Below are 21,541 nucleotides of genomic sequence, written 5' to 3'. Positions count from 1 at the left end.
CTGGCCCCTCGTTAAATCTTTAAGCAAACCCAGAATATAAAAGTTTCTGCGCTAAGCAGGCCATGTCTAGTTCCCTTCCCAGCATTCCCAGGCTTGACTAACCCAAGCCTTTCCGTGTGCCACAGAAAACCTGGCGCTGGGGCTCCGGGGGCTCCGGGGCCATCCTGTTGGTAAACTGTGACAGAGATACCCACGGGTCCAGGGAGGACCTGCACGCTGGCCATTTGAGGTCACTGGAGGGTGAGTGACGGCGGGCATGGGAGGTGAGGAGGGGGGAGGAGGGGGTCTGGGTTGCCTTTGGGGGCTTTGTCTCAAAGCCACTCTCCCAGACCTGCAGGACATGTCCCCAATGGTGCTGAGCTGTGATGGCCCTGATGAGCTTTTCGAGAGTCACAAGCTGGTCTTGAAGGCGTCTCTGTCTGACTCCAGAAGACTGAAGGTCCTCTGCGCCCGGGGTGAGTGACTGTGTCACATCTTGCCTTCTTCCATGCTCCCTGCGTCTGTCAACCTCTCAGTAACTCACTGTGACTTGCACAGCTACCCCATCAGGGAACGGTGTGACAACCAAGGACAGGGCCCCAACTGCTCCTCCCATTGCACAGAGGGAGAAACTGAGGCTCAAGACAGTCACAGCCACACAGCCAGATGGGGTAGAGGGAGCATTCCAAGGCAGGCTTCTTGGCCGCTGTCTTAGTCAGGGTTTCTATTCCTGCACAAACATCATGACCAAGGAGCAAGTTGGGGAGGAAAGGGTTTATTCAGCTTACACTTCCATGTTGCTGTTCTCACAAGGGAAGTCAGGACTGGAACTCAAGCAGGTCAGGAAGCAGGAGCTGATGCAGAGGCCATGGAGGGATGTTCCTTACTGGCTTGCTTCCCATGGCTTGCTCAGCCTGCTCTCTTATAGAACCCAAGACTTCCAGCCCAGGGATGGCACCACCCACAAGGGGCCCTACCCCCTTGATCACTATTGAGAAAATGCCCCACAGTTGGGTCTCATGGAGGCACTTCCCCAACTGAAGCTCCTTTCTCTGTGATAACTCCAGCCTGTGTCAAGTTGACACACAAAACCAGCCAGTACAGGCACCAAGGTCCCTAACCTCCCTCCCCCCCACTGACTCCATATGACTTGTTGGCTCCTCCAGCCAGTTCGTCTGCACTAAAGTCCCAGCTTCAAATCATGGCTGAATTACTGGAGTTTATAATCAGAATCTGCGGCTTTAGGGGGCTGGGGTGTAGCTCAGAGATGGCATCTTTAATCACCTTGAATACAAACAGAACCCCATCAGAAGCCACTCCCACTACCTTCTGACACCACCAATGAGGTTCATCCACTCTGCAGCACGCATAGTCACTTCATTGCTTTTTTGTGGGTGTGTCATAGTCCATGTATGGATGGCCTTATTTGGCATCATTTGTCTATAAGCACCATGGACAGACAATTGGGCCCTCACCACCTTGTGGGTTAGATGCTTTTCTCTATTCGTCTGCTAGACACTTCACCTGAGGCTCAGAGAGGTTGAGTCATTGAGCCAAGGTCACACAGCTTCTGCATCGTAGAACTGGAAGGGAACTGAAGCAGAGCTCCCCAGGGGTACTTTGGGGCCAAATTCCAGTCACAGGTTTCCTATCTTCCTGTCCTGGGCTCCCCAACCCTGTCCCCACATCGGCCTGACCCTGTTCTCCTTAGGTGGGACCTCCCTCTCCAACTACAAACAGGTGCTAGGGCCCCGTAACAGCTCCTATGAGGTGGAACGGCATCCCGGGGAGAGAGACATACAGTTCTATGTGGAAGGACTCGCCTTCCCTGACGCCAATTTCTCGGGGCTGCTCTCTCTCAGTGTCAGCCTGGTGGACACTCGGGTAAGTTCAATATGAGGGCTGTGTCAGGGAGAGGTGTGGGGCACCCAGGAACCCACAAAACCACCGAGCCCTCCTCTCTCCCAGCCCCTCTCCGAGGTGTCAGTCTTCAAGGACAGCGTGACCTTCCGAGTGGCCCCCTGGATCATGACCCCCAACACCCAGCCGCCCCTGGAGCTGTATGTGTGCAGGTGAGCCCCCAGTCCAGCCTTGACAAGATCAGAGAAGTAAGTGAGCCATCCTGATGTGGCTGGCTAGCCCTCATTCGGGAATGGTGTCACATAGCCCCGAGCAGCCACGGGACTGCAGTGGAGGTCAGGGCACAGCCACCAGCACCTGCTCTAAGTCTGATGGCCCAGATACCTGGAATTCAGTCTAGGTAGTGGGTCCAGGTGTGGTGGTGCAGGCCTGCAATCTTTCATTTGGGAGGTACAAGGAGGAAGATCGGGAGTTCAAATCTAGCCTCTGCTACATGAGACCCTGGGTGGTGAGGCTGAGCCCCGCATTTGTGCTAGGGACTGTAGGGACATGGCCTCACCCTTCTTGGGTCACTACTGCATCTCCTGAGACCTAGGGACCTAGCCACAGGGCCCACAGCAAGTCTGTCCCATTCTGGCTGTTGTGGGCTTTCCACCATGGCCTGGTATCTGGTGGCCTCTGCTGGCCAACCCTTGAGATATCAAAGGTTGAAGTGGAAGACAGGCCCACTGAGATAGATTCAAGCAAGGTGTGGCCAAGCAGGGTTATCCTGTCCACTTGGAGCCTGGAGCATCCCAGCCTCCTTCTGTCTGCTCAGAGTACTTCACCTCCACTCTGCCCCAAGAAGACCAGGCTAGCCCACTCACTGACATTCCATCAGTGACATCAACCCCAGGTCACCTCCATAGCCGCCCTGGATTCCCTGGGTTGGTTCAGGCACCCTGGCTTTGGGCTCCACAGCTTGGCTTTTCCCTGTTCATGCACTGGTCATTGGATGTGATCTAAGGACACAACCCCATCCCCTTCCCCGAGTCTTCTAGCCTCTCCAAGGTTAGAAGGTTAGAAATCAATCTGGAGCTCAGAACTCAGTGACATAGTGCTGACACAACCGGATTCTGGTCACAGCCTCTGTCACTCTCCTTGTAGTGTGACAGATATTCACGGCCGAAATGACAAGTTCCTGGAGGACATGTCCCACCTGGCCATGAAGGCCAACTGCAAACTAGTGGTCTGTCCCCGGGCAGAGAATCGCAATGATCGCTGGATCCAGGTACATGCAAGGCTGACCCAGAGAGGAACCGTGAGTGGGTGGTGGGTGACTGGAGGTACAGGAGCCAAGCCTGGGGACATGGGCCTGCCTGGCTGGAGCCAGGGCAACCTGGAAAGAACTAGGAGTCATTCTCCAGCAAGAGAAATCTCTCCTGCCCCGTCCAGATGCCCCGACTCTGGGATGGGTCTCCTGGATGGAGCCTTGGAGGCTTTTCCCCCCTCCCACACCTCCATATCCTCCCCAGGTCATGGGTAGTGTCCTTTCTGGGGTCATCTTTCCTGAACGCCCCCCCCCCCCCAGGAGGCCTGCTGTAGGTCTTTCTTCCTCACACAGGATGAGTTGGAGTTTGGCTACATTGATGCCCCTCACAAATCCTTCCCCGTGGTCTTTGATTCCCCCCGAAACAGAGGCTTGAGGGACTTCGCCCTAAAGAAGATCCTGGTGTGTGGCCAAGTACACAGGGATGGGATGGGGAAGCTAAGGGGGCAGGCCTTTGGGGGGTCCTCTCCTGGGAGCCCTGGTAGAACTTTAGGGTCCAGAGACTGATGTGGTCAGTGACAGTGAGCAGGACAGTGGGTGGAAGGATCCATCTGAGAATCCAAATCACATGCAGATCACCCACAGATCACATGCAGATCACATGCAGATCACATGCAGATCACACACAGATCACACGCAGATCACACTCAGATCACATGCGAATAGACACCCACTCCCACTACAGGTGCATCCTGGCAGAGGCAGAGCAGCAATGTTCGTGGTCAGAGGCTCATTCTCAGTGGTGGGGAGTTAACAGAAATGTCAGACTGTGAGGGGCAACGTACCCTAATGAGCATGCCGTGCTGCACTACTTCCTGTTTGGGATGGCAGCAGTTGCCGCAGCTCACAGTGCCCTCCACCTTTCAGTACCAAGAATGTTGAGGTTGGGGAGGTTAAACAGCTTGCCTGAGTCAGTATGGCAGTGGGGCACCCGTGCACCGACCCTAACTGGTACCTACGGGCCCCTGCCTGACAGTTGGCTGCACTTTCTCCAGAGGTGGCCTAGTTTCTGTGGGTTTGTGGGTCCCATGTCTCCTGCAGAGTGAGCATCTTCTCTGGGGACTGGAGGGCCCCGGTTTTTGGCACTATGATCCCTCTGCCTCTGCTCCTTTTGAAGTCATGGTGCTTCTTTATTCTTGGCTCACTGTGTAGACTGAGGCTTCTGAAGGTCTTCTCTTCCTGATGAGTGTGTCGAGTCCTGAGAGTTAATGTGTGGTCTCTCTCTCTCTCTCTCTCTCTCTCTCTCTCTCTCTCTCTCTCTCTCTCTGTGTGTGTGTGTGTGTGTGTGTATGTGTGTGTCAGTGTCTCTTATTGGCCTGGGACTTGCCACTTAGGCTAGGCTAGCTGACCAGCAAGTCCCAGAGGTCCACACATGTCTACCCCACCTCCCAGTACTGGAGTGGCAAGTGTGTGCTACCACCCCAGGCTTCTCTGTAGGTGCTGGGGAATCAGACTCAGGTCCTCAGGATTGCATGGTAGCTGCTCACTTTCCCTCCGGAGCCGTCCTCCTGCCTTTATGCGCTCTGTTCTTCCTTCCTTTCCTAATTGTGGTCTGTCTTCCATGACTGGCCATCCATGACTGTCTTCCATGTATGTCCTTAGACATACGCTGCTTGATCAAGGGCCTGGTGACTCTCAGCTCTCCTCCAGGCAGTGACTTGATCTGTTCAGAGTGTAGAACGGGGCTTGGTAGGTTTGGATGGAAGCAGGCTTTCAGCAGAGAGGCGGGGAGCAGGTATCTAGTGTCCTCCCCTCTGCTAGGCATGGCTGCTTCCCTCCTGACCTTCTTGTCTGGGGGGGCTCTAATGGTACCTCTCTAGGGTCCTGACTTTGGATATGTGACCCAGGAGATAGAGTTCGCAGGTGCCTCTGGCCTGGATTCCTTCGGCAACCTGGATGTGAGCCCGCCAGTGAGGGTAGGCAACACAGAGTACCCCCTCGGCAGAATCCTCATCGGTGGCAGCTTCCCCAAGTGAGTGGTTTGGAAGGGTGTCGGTGGGGGAGGGTTCAGGAAGCTCACTCGTGTCGATCTCTGGACTGAGAGGTGCTTTTCAAAACCCATGGAATGACTGTCACAGAGTCTAGACTGAGAAGTGTTCTCTGGCCCATGGGAATGACTGCAGACTGGGAGATGCTCTCGAGTCCATGGGAATGACTTTCTGAAAGATAATAAGGTCTCAGAGTCAAATTAGTGGCCCAGAGTCTGATAAGCATAATCGCTACATTAAAGCATCACGTCAGAGGCTGGGGATGAGCTCCGTTGATAGAGCTTGCCTAACATGCCTGAGTACCTACCTGGGTTGGATCTCCAGTATGGAGTAAGTGATCCAAGCCAGGTGGCACAGACTGTGATTCCAGCACTTGGGGCGGGGTTGGGGGTGGGGGAGAGGCAAGAGGATCAGAAGTTCAAGGTCATTTTCAGCTACATCGAGAATTCAAAAGCCATTCTGGGCTAATGAGAACCTGTCTAAAGTCTGCCAAGCTGGGAGGTGACATGCTCTCTGCCACATAAGCAGGGACAGACATGGGGAAGCCAGTCTCTGTTATCCTGTCTTGGAAGGGTCCAGAGACAGGACAGGCAGCTGGAACTGAGTGAGTAGCTGGCTGGGCACCCTCATGGCAAGGCATCTCCACGGCCCCGTGCCAGCCAGATGTGATGGAGCAGAGGCCAAGGGGCTCAATTTAGGGTTCAGTTAGCACGTAGATGGATGCAGATGCCTGCCTACTACACCGAGTGGGTCTCTCCCCACTCCCAAGTAGCCAAGGGAGAATATGCCCCTTGAAGCCCACAGGGGCACCACTCTTCCACAAACCCTGGATAACCTTTTCATTTGTGAAGCTAGCTTGGTATGGAGTCCGGGTGTGCCCCAACTTGTCCAATGAACCCCAGCTGGCCTCTGACAGTGGGAAGGCCACATAGCCTCAGGTGGAAAGCCTGGGGCCGTGAAATCATACAAGGCAGGATTTGCTACTGCCAAGGGAGGCACGAAGCTGGGTGCCGGGACCTACCTGCTGCACTGGGCTGAGTGTGGCTGGGGGTGACCCTGCTGGACACCCATCTCAGATAGCGTACCGGGGCTGGCCCTACCGCAGCCTGGGCTTCAGGCCTGGAGGTCTTCAGGGAGGGAGCTGTGAGTCTCTGGAGTCCGATGTCCACAAATGTGGGCTGTGCCTCTCAGCAGGTGCTCACCACGGTGTCTGGCAAATAGTCAGTGGCCAGTTTGTTCATTCACATTAAGGTCACGTGCCAGGCACGTGTGAAAGTGCTGTGGGTATGGAACATGGTGGTACAAACCTATAACCCCAGTACTCAAGAGGCTGAAGCAGGAAGGTCAGGAGTTCAAGGCCAGACCAGGTGGCAGTGAGGCGTACGTCTCCAAAACCAAATACCCAAACAAAACCTAAATGAAAATGACAAACTAAAAAGGGAAAGAACGAAGCAAAACAAACAAACAAACAAACAAAAAAGCAGCATCCAGAAGTTCTAAGGATGTGGAGCGGGCAATGCTGGTGCATTTTTAAATAAATGATTTCTTTTCTATCCCATGCCTCATTTTCTCTAGCTGTAAATTGGGTCTCAATGTAAGGCCTTGTCACTTGGGGCTGGCCAGATGGCTTAGTGGGCAAGGTCCAAGTGTGACAGTCTGGGTTTGAATCTTCAGTAGCCATGTAAAAAGCCGGGCAGCCTACGCCTGTAATCCCAGCACTGGTGGGAGGGGAAGAGACAAGAGGATCCCTGCGGCTCACAGGGCAGCCAACCTAGCTGAAACAGTAAGCCCCAAGTTTGGTGAGAGGCCCCGTCCCCCGAAATAAGGTGGAGGGCCATAGAGAAAGAGACCTGATGTCGGCTTCTGGCTTCTGTGTGTGTGTATATTGGGATAGGGGGTGGAGGGGGCATACCTGTCCCAGTCAAGAGCTTCCCCCGCCCCCAAGCTGCAGAGACTTTCTGGACCCTCTAGGTTCCCGTGAGGGACCTGCAAAGGAGGCAGAGTCTCCAGGTGCCCATGGGCTGTGGCCCACCGAGGAGCTAGCTGTACGTCAGCACGAGACCCTGGTGCTCAGAGAGGGACAGCTCCCAGTTTAGAGCCACACAGGACTGGTGACAGTCAGAATCCAGATGTCCTCTGTGGGTCCCAGTGTAGAAGTTGGCAGTTGGCTTGCTGTCCTGAGCTAGAGCTTGCCAGAGGGTTCAGAGAGCTGGGAGGAGGCCAGTGGGCAGGGGCTGAAGCTGAGGGAGAAAGAAAGGAGAGGCCCACAGGCACAAGGTGAGGGAGGGGACAGGGTGACTGACCCTCAGATGGTGACTTTGCTAGTATGTGTGTATCCCAGGATGGTCTTTTTTCATTGGTTGGTTTGTTGAGACAGGGTTTCTCTGTGCAGCCCTGACTGTCCTGGAACTCACTCTGTAGACCAGGCTGGCCTGGAACTCAGAAATCCACCTGCCTTTTCCTCCTCAATGCTGGGATTAAAGGCGTGTGCCATCACCGCCTGATTCGGGATGATCTTGAGGACTAAAAGCGGTATTAAGTGTAAGAGCCTAAGCCAAGTTCACAGTAGGCACCCTGCAAGCTAGGTCCTTTCTTGGCTGCCTTGGGTTCTCCACTCAGGAGCTCAGGTCGTCGAACAAGTCTGCCCCCTGGTGGTGCCTTTGGTTACGATGACTCTCATGTCTCCTGGGGCTTGGACCATCTGCTCTTTGCCTCAGCCTTCGGAGAGGAGGGTGGGAGAGGGTTCCAAGGAGGAGCGTGGCTCTGCACCTGCTGGATTGTTCCTCATTGTTTTTAAAGAGGGCCTTCAAAACAACCCACGCTGTATTAAATCAGCAGACACAAGACCGTGGTTCCCACCTTCTACCCACAGTTCCAAGCTGGCTTATCATCTGCACATTCCCCAAGCTTGTCTGTGGCAGACTGACTCCAGTCACTTAAATTATGGACTTTTTGTTTTATTTGTTTATTTATTTATTTATTTATTTGGTTTTTTGAGACAGGGTTTCTCTGTGTAGCCCTGGATGTCCTGGAACTCACTCTGTAGACCAGGCTGGTCTTGAACTCAGAAATCCACCTGCCTCTGCCTCCCAAGTGCTGGGATTAAATGCGTGTGCCACCACTGCCTGGCTTTTTTTTTTTTTTTTAATGTTTTGAGACAGAGTCTCATGTAGCCCTGGCTGACATCAAATTCAAAATACAGCGAAGGATCCCCCTTCCTCTGACTCTCAGATATTGTAACAACAGTTATGTGCCACCACACCCTGTCTACGCAGTACCAGGGATTGAACCCAGGACCTCATGTTAGCTGGGCAAGCACTGCGCTAACGAGCTGCCTCTGAAGCCACTAGACAGGGCCGCTCCGAAGCACTGGCGTCATTCACCAGTGTTTCTGAAGCAGAGATTATGTGAGAGGGTTTCAGCAGAGAACAGTTAGACTCCTAGGCCCCTGCCCTGCAAGGGTGTGCACCTCAGTAGAGGCTGAGGCCCAGGCAAGTAATATCCCAGCTGGTAGCCAGTGCCACAGAGAAACACGAAGCCATGGAGGGAGCTGGAGCCTGGCTTGCATTTGTCCAAACCTCAGAGAAAGATGGTAAGATGTGAGTTACCCCTGGAAGAGGCAAGAGGGAAGCCATGGGCCACAGGGAGAGGTATGTGATTCCAGACAGACGGCAGAGTAGGTGTAAAGGTCCTGGGGTAGGAATGTGTCTGGTAAGTTCAGGAGACAGCAGGAGACCAGAATGAGTAGAGCGGAGAGAGTCAGGGCCAGAGTGGGGTCAGGTAGACATCGCACTGACTGTGAGGAAGTCAGAAGGAGCTAGGCAGAGGTCAGGCAGTATCTGGAGGTGGGATGGGAACAAGGCAAAGAGGGACATTTGAAAGCCTCCCTCTGGATGGATCATAAGGGATGAAGTTCTCAGTGTGCATCAAGGAGAGGGACAGGCCACCGGCCACCCGGAGAGGACGGCGCCCTGCTGTCTGGGGAGGATGAAGAGGGTTGATTGGTGCCGCTGTTGTTCAGGGCAGAGCCTCCCCACAGGAAGCAGGCCGAGAGCTAGTGGGTGGCGTGGCCTTAAGCTGGGCAGTCTGTCAGGAACAGGGGATCTTTTTATTTAAATAAAATAACTCTTCGAGTGGGTCCTCTTCCCAGGGTGGAAACTGAGGCATGGCGATCCAAGAAGACAGCCTGGGCCGGCCACACAGCCGAGCAAGGTCAGGGGAGCGCCTTAAGAGTTTCAAAGCCAGCGATCTGAAGCCCAGGTCTGGGCCTGTAGCTAAGTTGGTGACATGTCTGAACCCCCAGCACTGTGTAAACCAGTTGTGGTCTTGCTCGCTTAGAATTCCAGCACTTAGGAGCTAGAAGCAGGAGGATCAGGAGTTCAAAACCATCCTCAGCTACATGGGGAGGCCCGGGTAGAGGCTCCTGCTGCGTCCTCCTGAGAAAATGGGGGTTAGGAAATGCTAGATCTCATCTCAGGAATGTCTGGGGGTTGGGCAGTGGGGAACCCCAAATGCCCCAGGCAGAGGGTGACTCTAACACTCTGGAGTAAGACTGGCTTTTTCCCCCCAGACTCCACAGTGTGGTTGGCTGGGCTCAGAAGGCCTTAATCAAACAAGCTCTGCCCCCTTGCTAAGCCTGTGGTGTCTGCCTCTCTTCTCGTGGGGTGTCCTCCCACCCTCTGCTCCCAATGGCCTCAGCTTTGGCTTCAAATCTCCAGGCCTATAACGCGTGGACTGAGGCCCTGACCTTTCTCAGCCGTGTAGCCAAGGTGGCGTCACCTTAGCTCAGTGTGGCAGAGACCGTGTCACCTTAGCTCTCTAAGCCTCAGTCTCCCCTCTGGCAAAGAGGACCCGCTCAGAAGGTTCTGAGGACGTGGGAGTCTGACTAGGCCTCTCTTCTCACCAGGCCCAGCGGGCGGCGGATGGCCAAGGTGGTCCGAGACTTCCTGCAGGCCCAGCAGGTGCAAGCGCCTGTGGAACTCTATTCCGATTGGCTTTCTGTGGGCCACGTGGATGAGTTCCTGAGCTTCGTGCCCACCTCTGACCAGAAGGTGTGACTACCCTGCTCCACTACCCCCACAGATTTCCAACTGAGGTCACCTCTGCCCCATCTGGCCTGATGGGGTGGCTCAGGACAGGGGCACTGCCACCAGCTTAGTCCTATGGGGTCAGCGTGCCTGGGGCTTAGGCCATGTTAATCAGGGAGTGCTTCCTGGAGGAGTCGAAGGCCTCCTGCCAGGAGGACACTGTGTGCTTCCTGCTGGTCCTTTCAGACACAGACCATTCCATGAGTCAGGCAAGAGTTGGAAAAATGACTCAAGCACTATATGCCAGACTCACACACACTTTTAGCCAGATAGCCCTCCAACAGGCCCACTTATTGACTCCATTTTACAGGTAAGAAAATCGAGGCTCAGATGGGTTCTGCCCTCACTCAGGTCCATAGAATCTAAGGCTGGCTGGGGAAGATTATAAACAGGTGTGGGCTCTGGTTTCTACTCTGACCACAGAGTCCCACCATCTTGCAGTGAGGGCTGAGAGGAAAGTGGCCCTCGGACATCATGGACATAGTTACTATGGTGGGCCAGGCGGTGATTCTGGCCCAGCATGGTGAGAGCTCTGATAAGGGAAGGAACAGTGAGTAGCTGGAGCAGGGACACACCTGGATTAGGTGGGAGGTAGGAACTGAGTTCCCTGGGAGGCAAAGTGAGCAGGGCTCCGGGTAGGGAGACCAGTGTGGGGAAAGACCTGCAGGTGGGAACCACAGAAGTGGTGAGTGGCGTGCACAGGGAAGAGTGGGGGTGCCGGGGTTGGTGGGTGGGGTGGACAGGGAGGGGGATGCGGGGAGGGGGGGGACAGAGCCCAGTGCACATCAGGCTCCTGAACTGTCCTTGGATCCACACCTTGAGCCATTTGTCCCCTCTGTGGCAGGGCTTCCGGCTACTCCTGGCCAGCCCCAGTGCCTGCCTCCAGCTGTTCCAGGAGAAGAAGGAGGCGGGCTACGGGGAGGCTGAACAGTTTGATGGTGAGTGCCCAAGGCTGTGTCACTTGTCACCTCACGGGGATCCTCCTTCCTTCACCATCTCTGGTCACAGTCCTATGGCTGCCCTGGGGCAAGGAGGGGACCGAAGGGGCCTGAGAGTCGCCCCGGATCCTTTGATGCTAGTGTGGCTCCTAGGCTGGATTTTGGGAGAGATGCGCGGGTCCCACCTGGGTTCAAATGGGCTCAACCCTAGCTGGAGGTAGGGTCAACCAAGGGTGTGCTCTTGCCTCTTAGGACCTCAGTTCCCCCTCTCTTAATTGAAGATGCCAACTCCCCTCCTAGGATGGTTTTAAAGATCAAGGAATTCAGTTGGGCTCTCACAGGTGTGGGAGGTCAGTATGGGGAGCTGTGAGGAGCCGAGGGGCCTTCCCCCAGCATTTCTGAGTCTTCACCAGGTCTTATGCTGCAGCTGGAGACAGCCTCTCATTGCCTGGCCTTTCGCTTTCCCCAGCCTATTTCTGTCAGAGCCTCTGGCCTGCACTGCGCTTCTTCAGACCTGGCAGCTCCAAGCAGTGTCCCCGAGTCACGCACAGTCTGTCTGTGCCCCTGAACTCACGCAGTCTGTCCTCCACAGGCCTCAAGCATAAGACAAAGAGAAGCATCAACGACATCTTAGCTGACAAGCACCTCAGGAGGGACAGTGCACACGTGCAGGTGAGGCAGGACGGAGGCTGGGTGGTGGCAATGTCCCGCCTGTGCGGGACAGGGCCCAGCCTCAGTGTGTCCTGCAGATTTCTGAGGGTGTGGGAATGAGCTTGTCCTCAGGGGCTGGCAGACTTGGGGACAGGCTGGCCACCCTCAGGCCACAGCAGGCTCCTGGGGTTGCTTGGCTCTGGGGATACAGTTCATTTCCACAGAAGTGAATCCAAGCCCTCGCTCTGGAAGTGTGACTGTGAGAGGCAGAGACACCGTGTCCTCAGGAGCCCTGTGCAGAGGTCAGGTGGGACAGGTCTAGGAAAGGGATATGGCTGACCAAAGACAGTGCCTGCTGTGTGTGTGATGCTGGGCTCAGTGAAGAGAGGGAGGCCCTTTGGCTCTTCTGCACCATGCCAGAGACTTTACCTAGATGCCTGAGGCTAGCAGAAGTATTTGCGACACAGTGGTTGGTGCTGTATATTAAAATGACGGGGGCTCATCAAAGTGGCTCAGCCAAGCCTGATGAACTAAGTTTGATCCCAGGAATCCCCATATTCCTATAGACGCACTCATGCATTCACTCATGCATGGGTACTCGAGCATACGCGCACGCCACAATTAAAAAAATGTAACCAAGGGGCTGGAGAGATGGCTCAGCAGTTAAAAGCGCCGACTGCTCTTCCGAAGGTCATGAGTTCAAATCCAAGCAACCACATGGTGCCTCACAACCATCCGTAATGAGATCTGACCCCCCTCTTCTGGGGTGTCTGAGGACAGCTAAAGTGTACTTACATATAATAAATAAATAAAATTTTTAAAAAATGTAACCAAAGGCTAAAGAGCAGGATTAGCAGTTAAGAGCACCAGCTGCTCCTCCAGAGGACTGAGGTTCGATTCCCAGCACCCACATGGCAAATCACCACCATCTGTAACTCCAGGTCCAAGACAGCTGGTGCCCTCTTCTGGCCTCTGTTGGCACCAGGCGTGCACATAGCCCCCAGGCACACAGGGCAAGACACCCATACACATAAAGTAAAACATAAGTTTTAAAAATTGTAATCAAGTGACAGGGTCACTCAGAACCACACTTCAACTTTCCCTAGCTCTGTGAAGTTAGGCGGGCTGCCTTGAGCCTCAGTTTCCCCAGTTCGGACATCTGTGACTCCGTTTGCACAAAGCCACTGAAAGGCTTGCAGGTGCCCACAGGAGCTCAGGGCTGCATGCAGGCACAGTGCACTCAGATTCCTCTGCATTGGCCCACGGCTTCCCTCTCCCCCAGAAATGCATCGACTGGAACCGCGAGGTGCTGAAGCGGGAGCTGGGGCTCTCCGAGAGCGACATCGTGGACATCCCACAGCTCTTCTTCCTGAAGGGAGCCTACGCTGAAGCCTTCTTTCCTGACATGGTGAGGGTCCCTGGAGGGTGGGTACGAGGACAGGTGCATACAGAGGCAGCTGGGTCAGCAGCTTCTAAGCGGGGCAGATGCAGCTGGGTCAGCAGCTTCTAAGCGGGGCAGATGCACGTCTTGGGCGTTGCTGATGGCCACAGGGAGCTGGTATCTTTGGCACCCAATGGGCAGCAGTTGGGAGGGCTGCTAGACATCCCACAGTGGAGAAGCCAACCCCACCCAAAGGAGCTTTCATTTTCTAAACGGAAAGGTAGACGTAGATATTTCTGCCTTCTGTCCAGAGGCTCACTGGCTTGCTTAGTTCTCACGGGGCTTCTGTGTAGGGCTTCCAGGTAGGCAGCTGAGGCCAAGTGCCCTCAGTTGGGCGGAGTCAGGGCCAAGTGCCCTCAGTCGGGCGGGGTCAGGGCAATGCTATCAAAGCAATTGGTCAGTCAGTCCATTTCCTGCCAGGAAAGGATCCATGGTGAGGCTCTCAGAGGGAGATGGGCTCTGGAGTGGAAAGTGACCCCCTTTCCTATTGTGCCTTTAACCTGGGTACTCCACTTGGGACAAGATCAGAGTAGAATCAAGTTAGGGGAGCGGTGTGCAGGCTGGAGTGAGGGGGTTCCTAGGTTCCTACTGTCCCTGAAGTTCAGGCTCCAGGCTGGCAGGATGACACACCGCTCCTCAGAAACAGGAGTCTTCCCCCTGAGCCTCCCGAGGCTGGGCACCACAAGGTGTCTAACTGCATCTCTGGCCTCCAACAACAACCAAGAGTGCCAGGCGGGTAAAATCCGTCCTCGCTAATCAGCGCTGCTGGAAGCCATGCCTTCTTCTGGAGCTTTCCCTGCTGGGGTGAGCTCTCTGGCAGTCTGTGGTGTAACGCGACATCCTGTAAGCCATCGGGATGACGTGCGGCTTGCAGATAACAAAGGAGACAGGAAGTGATTTTTAACCTACAAGTGCTAATAGCTGCTTGTATCTGGACACTGAAGGACTACCGGGCGTAGCTGAGATTAAAGTCCACGATCTTGGGCTGTGACTCCTCCCACCCCCACCCCTAGACAAGGTCACTCTGTGTAACAGTAACTCACTTTGTAAACTAGGCTGGCCTCGAACTCTTAACTCGGAGAGCAGAGTCCTAACCATAGTAATACGCATGGCTTCTTATTCCTCTCCCTGCCCTTGCACTCCCTGCAAATCCCCCCTCCCCAGCATGTATACTCCAGCCCATGAAGTGGGCAACAAGCTTTCGTGACCTTGGTAATGTCATTTAACCTGTCTGAACCCCAACCTCAGAGGGGGGCTGTGAGATTTAGGGGTGATGTTTCTGGAGTACATGGATTCTCAGTAAGGGCTGAGGACTAACAGGATGCTATGAACAGCCAGGCAAGCTGTGTACTGTTGCCACGCTACACACAAACACACACACACACACACACACACACTCTCTCTCTCTCTCTCTCTCTCTCTCTCTCTCTCTCTCTCTCTCTTGTGTACACAAAGGGAAGGATATGACTGCTCCCAGATGTGCAGGAGATAAAAGGGAGGTTTGTTGTGTTTTGTTTTTTATTTTAGATAAAAGGGAGCACATGGCCAGAGGCAGGGACATCTGGGAGGGTCCGGCTTGATCCTGAGCTGGGAGAAGAGAAGAGGGAGGAGAAGAGACAGAGCCAGGAAAATAAAGAGTAGACAAAAAAAGGGCTGAGTAACCAAAATGGCTAGATTATAGAGGGAAGGGCTGAAGGGTTCAGGGCAGGGGTCAGGTATGCCAGCCAGGAGGCATACCTGTAACAGGTAGGGACTGAGGGATGCTGGGAGAACCTGGTGGCCAGATCGGCTTTGACAGGTTAAAAAGGCATCTCAGTTAGCCATTTGTCCCAAGTTTGAGGCCTAACAGAGAGGACAATTAGCATATTTCATCTCTGGTTGTAACAAACTTGTTACAATATGACAAGAGATGGAAGAGAGTACAGCAGGGAGGCAGACCACCATTGCTACAATTAGCCATGCCACTGAGTTACATCCCCAGCAAGCCTTCTTCACCTCTTACTTTACTTACTTCATATATATATGTTTTATTTTTGTAGCCCAGGCTGGCCTCAGACTCGCCATCGTCTTGCTTACGACTCCCAAATTATAATGGGCACATACCCCACCCCCACCTTAGACCCTAGTTCCTGACCAATCCCTGGTTCGGGCGAGGATGGATGGCAGGGTCAGAGCCGAGAAGGAGCTCTGATGTGCTGTGCATCCGTGGCCACTGGGGTTCTTCTTCCTCTCTCTTGAAGGTCAACATGGTGGTCCTCGGCAAGTACCTGGGCATCCCTAAGCCCTTCGGCCCGCTCATCAATGGCCGCTGCTGCCTGGAGGAGAAGGTGCGCTCCCTGCTGGAGCCGCTGGGTCTACGCTGCGTCTTCATCGATGACTTTCTCTTTTACCACCAGCTGCTCGGAGAGATCCACTGTGGCACAAATGTGCGGAGGAAACCTTTTACCTTTAGGTGGTGGAACTCTGTGCCCTGAGCCTGCCCGACCACCACCCTTGCTTCCCTGCTGATGGGAGTCCCAGGGCAAGGGCCCCGCACCAGCCTCTACCCTCCTGGGGCCTGAAAGCGGGCTGGCTACTGTGGTCAGCTGCTTGCCAGAAGGACAGCACACTTCTTCGTTTCTGGAGTCGCCTATCCTGCCCAGGACATTATCGCCACTTTTCCTTCTCCCTTTCCCAGCCAGAGCCCCGAGAGGGTCTAAGCCGGAGGCTGAGCCTCCGCAGCCACGCCCCACTTTGAGCTGTTCCCCCTCCCAGCCTCTGGACACTTCTCTGGAGCCTGAGAAAAATAGTTCTGGAGCTGTTTCAGAAATGCCCACCATGCCAGGACCCTGGGGCAAGAGCACCATGGTTTCATATGACTCCTGGATTGCGTAAAATGAAAAGGAAGATCTGGGGCGTCCTTTTTCCCAAAGGGCCTCAGGCCATGGCCCTCTGGTACAGTTCAGCTCAGTGTAGGCAAGCAACGGCAGGAAAGCTCGGTCCTTGAAAGTGGGCAGGCACAAAAGCCCCTCTAATGCCCAACTTCATCCAGTCCGACCTCTGCAGGATGCTTGTTACCTGTCAGGGCAGCCTTTAATTATGAACCCTGACGCTTCCTGTTGGAAGATGCTGCGGGGCATAGGGAGGCCCTCAGAAGTCTGCAAGCTGGGTGGGGGTGGGCAGCAAAGTCAGGCCAGGAAAGCAGAGAGGTTGCCCATCTTGGGGTGGGGAACCTGGACGCCTGGGACTCGTGGCTGAGTGTTTGGGGCCCCTGAACCTGAAGGCTGTTGGTCCAGATGTGAAGGGGATGGGGCCCAAGATATTAGGAGTGGGTGGGGTAAGCCATTAAGTTACATCTGGAGGTGAGGCCTAATTTCCTCTAATAGTCTCTAATTACTCCGATCCTGCTGCAGGCAGTGGGAGGGGCAGGCCCACACTCCCCTAGGACCCTAGTACCGCCCCAGTAAACCCATGGCAGGCCTGTGTCCCCCTCCCACAGTAGGACAGACAGCTGGCCTGGAGGCTAATAGCGAGGGTTGAGGTCACAGAGGCATGTGGAGGCAAGCAGGCAGGCAGGCCAGGCTGCAGGGCATGGCTGGCTGAGACAAGCCGCCTTCCTCCTGTGGTCAAGGAGCCACCAACAGCATCCAACCAATGCTGGATTCTGTCTTTGCATTTTTAGTAGCTTCTGGTGCCACCCCAGACTTGAGGCAGCTGCTGTTACGTCACAACCAGTGGACACTCAGTTAGCAAAGACTTCCATGGAACTGTTAGGCTAGGCATGGCCAGGTAGGCACTGGCTCTTCCCTGCCTTCCAGAAGGTTCTGTGGAACTGGAACCTAGTTTGTAAGCTCCCTGTACCAACACCCTCCTCTATGATCATGGCCCGCTGCGGCTGGGCTGGGCCACGGAGAAGGAGAAGAAGAAGATAAAGGAGGATGAGAAGGGTTGGGGGCAGGGCCTGGCCTCTGAAGAGGAGAGAAGGCTACAGAGCCCTGGCGAGCACGGGAGCAAGTCTTCAAGCACCACATGGTAGGGGCTCTGGAGTTGCTGCTCAGGCTGTCTGGGGTCCTGGCTGACTGGCCACCCTCTTTCCTCATCAATAAAAGCATCCTTGTGCATTCTTTAAGTGGCTGCCTCATTTGTGCCTGGGCCAGCAGAGGGAGAAGAAAATGAGGGGCCCTGCTTCCCTGATCTCCACACCCTACCACAGGTCCCTAGGCTCGGTGCCAGCACGCCTCAGGCAGCCCGTCAGCTGAGCAGCTTCCTGGGCTGAGGCAGGTGAGTGACAGGCAGCAGCTGATTCAACAGAATCCTTGGTCCATGGCCACTCCCACCGTTGATGTCTTCTTGAGATACTATCAAGGAGGGACCTGCCTCTTCCTCTCCTCTCACCTTGGGCTTTATCTTCCATCCGTTGCATCCGTTGGGGAGAATGGAAAGAGGTGGGAAGGCTGGCTTCTGCTAGCAGAATGGGGACGATGCTCCAATGTGCTGGGGTCCAGGACGTAGGTCAGTGAGATTCTGTAGCCCTAATTCTGGGGCTGGGTCACCTAGGCTTGGTGCTCTGATCTTCAGAAACATCACTTCTTTTCATCTCACTCACTTGTTGTGACCTCAGACTATGCCCTCTGACGGACATTTTAGCACGAGGCTCATCGGGTCCCCAGCACCCTCGGAGGAGGCTTACTCACTCTTTTCACCCATCCCCCATGTCAGGGAGGTTGTCTGGGACTTTATCAAGAGTTCTGGTTCTTATCTAAAGCAGACTCCAGAACCCAGCCGCTGGCTGGAAACAAGCTGCCCTGGGCCCCGGCTGATTTGGAGAATGCCCTTCCCGGACACTGAGCCACTGCCGAGGGACAGTCATAGGCTCTAAATGCCAGCCTCCGACTGGCGCAAATGGGGGACCCTAGGAAGTGGATCCTGGTCCCTGCCCTGCCCTGGAGGGGTGGCAGCAGCAGGGAGGAGGGAAGAACCTCTACTCAGCACTTCTGAGCCTCCACAGCCATTATCTCTGCCCAAGTGGGTGACTGGTCGGCCACATTTTCTAGACCTGAGGAAACAGGCACCAGGAGAAGAGATGGGATCCCATCAATACGCGGCGCAGCCGATCAAACGTGACTCCTCTTCCCAGAGTCCTCGTTCTTGCAGACACCTCTTGCCTCAGTTTTCCCATCTACAAGAGGGCATCCTACACTGTTATCCTTGACTCCTGATGACATTGTTCACAGCTGTATCATTTACCCACTTGGGAGGTTATGACCTCCAACATCAGTAACATCCTTAGGAGAGTGAACCCATATCCATGTTAGACCTGCCCAGCCATGATCCCCACAGCCAGGGCTCAATTGGTGGTGGTGTGGTGGTGGGCTGAAGTAAGGTGTGTGCGCGCGCGCACGTGTGTGTGTGTGTGTGTGTGTCTGTGGTGTGTGTGTGTGTTTGGGGTATGTGTGCTGTGTGTGTGTGTGTGTGTGTGTGTGTGTGTGTGGTGTGTGTGTCTGTGGTGTGTATGTGTGTTTGGGGTATGTGTGTGGTGTGTGTGTGTGTCTGTGTGTAGTGTGTGTGTGTGTTTGATGTGTGGTGTGTGTGTGTGTATGTGTGTGTGTCTGTGGTGTGTGTGTGTGCGTGCACGTGTGTGAAGTGCCGCCAGGAAGACCCTGAGGCAGGAGGGAGCTCTCTCTCTAGTCTTACAACCCAAGCTTTTATTAATTAAAGGCAGGCAGGGGACCAACAAGGTGGCCCAGTGGGTAAAGGTGCTTGCCACCAAGCCTGACAACCTGGAATGGACACGGTAGGAGGAGAGAAACAAATCCCCCGGCCTCTGCACAGGTGCCATGGCACACGTGGGCACTGCCTTCCCCCACATGTAAAAATCAAATCGATCTAGATAAACATATTGTTATAATATTTTTAAAGAAAGAGCAGGAGCTGGGGGAGGCCAATGGCCAATGGGAGCCAGGGGAGGCCAGTGGGAGCTGGGGTGTGACTTGGGTAGAGCCTAGCAGCCACAAAGCTCTGGGTGTGAGTCCCAGCACCAGATAAAATTGTGTAGGGCGGTGCAGATCTGTAATCCCAGCGCTGGGGAGGCAGAAAAATCCGAGGTTTAAGACCGTCCTTAACCTCGTAGTAACTTTGGGGTATTTGAGACAAACACACACACACACACACAAACACACACACACACACACACACACACACACACACACACACACACACGGAAAAACTAAATAAATAAAAAAGGAAGATGGGGGAGAGGAAGGGGCAGGGGAGGAGGAGGCAGGGGAGGAGAGGGATGGGGGAGGAGAGGAGGAGAGGAAGGAGAGGAGGAGGGGAAGGAAAGGGGAGGGGAGGGGGAGGCAAGACCAACATTTCTCGTAAGCTTGCATGAAGAGTTCAGGGGACACCCGCACCTCCAGTTGCCTGCACCAGGGTGAGATGGGGCCTGGCGCCTTGCACCCTCAGCGGCCCTTACAGCAGTGTAAACAGAGGCAAGACCGCAGAGAAGGGCCAGGACAAAGCCCTGTGCTCCCCTTCGTATCCTCCCCCTCCCCCTAGCCTCCCCAGATGTGCTGGCCAAGCACCTGTGGGGACTTGCTTTTTTCTACAGGTAGACATTAACTCCCTGGGTGCCCTGGAGTGGGAGCCCCAGGTTCATATGCAAATATCAGAACCCTTCCGGCCAATCCTGAAGAGGAGATTGGCTCTTTGCCTTTGAGAAGAGGCTGGGTTTCTAGAGCCGGAGCCAATAAGCATGCGCCCTGGGCTGGAGGGGGCGGAGCTGGGTGCTTTAAAAGCCCATCTTGGGGGAACCTCTGGCTAGTGCTGGGTTTGGTGGCCAAAGCCCCCATCCTAGGCCGGCATGTCTCTGCAGAGGATTGTGCGTGTATCCCTGGAACACCCTACCAGCGCTGTGTGTGTGGCAGGGGTTGAGACCATTGTGGACATTTATGGGTAAGAGTTGCTTCTGGAGGGTCTGGGCTTCCTCACATCGAGTCCCTGGGCCTTCCCTGCTAGGAGCTGTGTGGATGGATGTTCCTCAGGGCACAGGCTGCCTCATCTGTGGAACCTCTGCCCACCGTGGGAAGTGTGGGTCCTGGCTGCAGTCAGCCTGGTTCCCAGCAGGGTTTGAACCAGAGGATCCAGGCAGAGCTGAGCTCCATGCAGAGGACTTAGACACTTCTGGGGCCATGGACTCATTTCTCAGTTTGAGGGTCCTCAAGAGAGGTTGGTCACAAGAAAGGGAAGGGACCTGTCTCCTTGTCCTCCAACCCCTCAGCTTATGAACTGAGAATCAAGTCATTTCTTAAAAGGCCACATCTGCTCAAAGACATAGCATTTAAGGTGCCAAGCTCTGTTCCCAGAGCTGGTCACAGTTCTCAGACTCCACCCTGACAAGAGCTCTGATGTTAACACCATCTCAGGTGATGTTCGCAAAGTGCTAGTGGTGGCACAGAGAGGGTGAGCCATTAGCCCAGGTCACACAGTCACGTGGAGGCAAAGCTGAGCTTTGAGCCCGCTGTAGACCTACTAAGGACTCGGTGTCCAGATGCTCAGCCCCCCTGGAGCCCCAGGGCTTCAGATCACCACCCATGTGCTGTTGCTGCTGTGTGCCAGGCCGAGGCCGTACAGTTCAGGGTGGCTTGGGTAGGGGTTTCTTAGGCTTGTGAGTCCAGCCCTGAGACTGACAAGATTCCGAGGATACTGGGGTCAGGGTGTCACCTCTCAGACCTCCCTGCCCCCATCTTGGATGTGGCTTCAGCACTGGGACACCAGAAGTCCCTGTGGGACTGTGCCACTCACTGTAACGCTGAGAGAGTCATCTTTGGTCTCCACTTGCCAGGGGCCGATAGGGCTCCCACCCCTGCTGGGTCAGCCAAAACTCAGACAGTTGTCAGATATGCCCTGGGGGGCTAAAGTTTCACACCCTTTGAGAACAAGCATCCAGAAGTAAGAATTTCTAAAGTGGAGTGAAATTGCTTGGGGTCTGAGGCATGGAGGGTAGGGAGTGAGCTGCCGGTCTGTCACAGGAGATCACCAAGTCTGAGATGAGTTGCAGACCAGGAGCTAGCTCCTGCTGAGGGTAGGTGGACTGTGAAATATGCAAAAAGGAGCCCGTGGCTTCCAAAGAAGCGGGCAGGACAGGAAGGGGGGTGGATGCTGCCTGGCGCCACAGCCTGCTCCAGGGCCGCGTGCCCATGGGGGTGACTCACTGCCCAGCTGCCTTGTGCCCATTGGGTAGATATGCCTCTGGTTTAACTCGTCCAGGGAGCTGGGGAATAGCTCCTCCCCCTCCTCCTTCTGTTCCT

At 54.8% G+C, this 21,541-nt stretch overlaps 2 protein-coding genes across 2 annotated transcripts in view; both read left to right on the top strand.

Moving 5' to 3' along the window:
• Padi1 (peptidyl arginine deiminase 1) overlaps positions 1-17,358 on the top strand; it is a 34,344-nt gene extending 16,986 nt beyond the window's left edge. Inside the window, exons 5-16 of the mRNA XM_031376952.1 lie at positions 126-240; positions 330-455; positions 1,691-1,863; positions 1,948-2,051; positions 2,986-3,109; positions 3,443-3,550; positions 4,969-5,120; positions 10,043-10,187; positions 11,068-11,161; positions 11,754-11,833; positions 13,095-13,220; positions 15,494-17,358. Of these exons, the coding sequence (XP_031232812.1) occupies positions 126-240; positions 330-455; positions 1,691-1,863; positions 1,948-2,051; positions 2,986-3,109; positions 3,443-3,550; positions 4,969-5,120; positions 10,043-10,187; positions 11,068-11,161; positions 11,754-11,833; positions 13,095-13,220; positions 15,494-15,727 (1,581 nt within the window). The 3' untranslated portion in view covers positions 15,728-17,358. The remainder of the gene's footprint in view (positions 1-125; positions 241-329; positions 456-1,690; positions 1,864-1,947; positions 2,052-2,985; positions 3,110-3,442; positions 3,551-4,968; positions 5,121-10,042; positions 10,188-11,067; positions 11,162-11,753; positions 11,834-13,094; positions 13,221-15,493) is intronic.
• Positions 17,359-20,094: 2,736 nt separating this feature from the next.
• The window catches only part of Padi3 (peptidyl arginine deiminase 3), a 28,359-nt gene continuing 26,912 nt past the window's right edge, over positions 20,095-21,541 (top strand). The window contains exon 1 of the mRNA XM_031376953.1: positions 20,095-20,186. Coding sequence (XP_031232813.1) covers positions 20,095-20,186 — 92 coding nt within the window. The remainder of the gene's footprint in view (positions 20,187-21,541) is intronic.

The sequence above is a fragment of the Mastomys coucha genome, unplaced genomic scaffold (genome assembly GCF_008632895.1).
Source record: "Mastomys coucha isolate ucsf_1 unplaced genomic scaffold, UCSF_Mcou_1 pScaffold18, whole genome shotgun sequence".
Taxonomy (NCBI): Eukaryota; Metazoa; Chordata; class Mammalia; order Rodentia; family Muridae; genus Mastomys; species Mastomys coucha.
The sequence above is the reverse complement of the archived record's forward strand: the minus strand, read 5'-3'. Positions and strand labels throughout refer to the sequence as shown.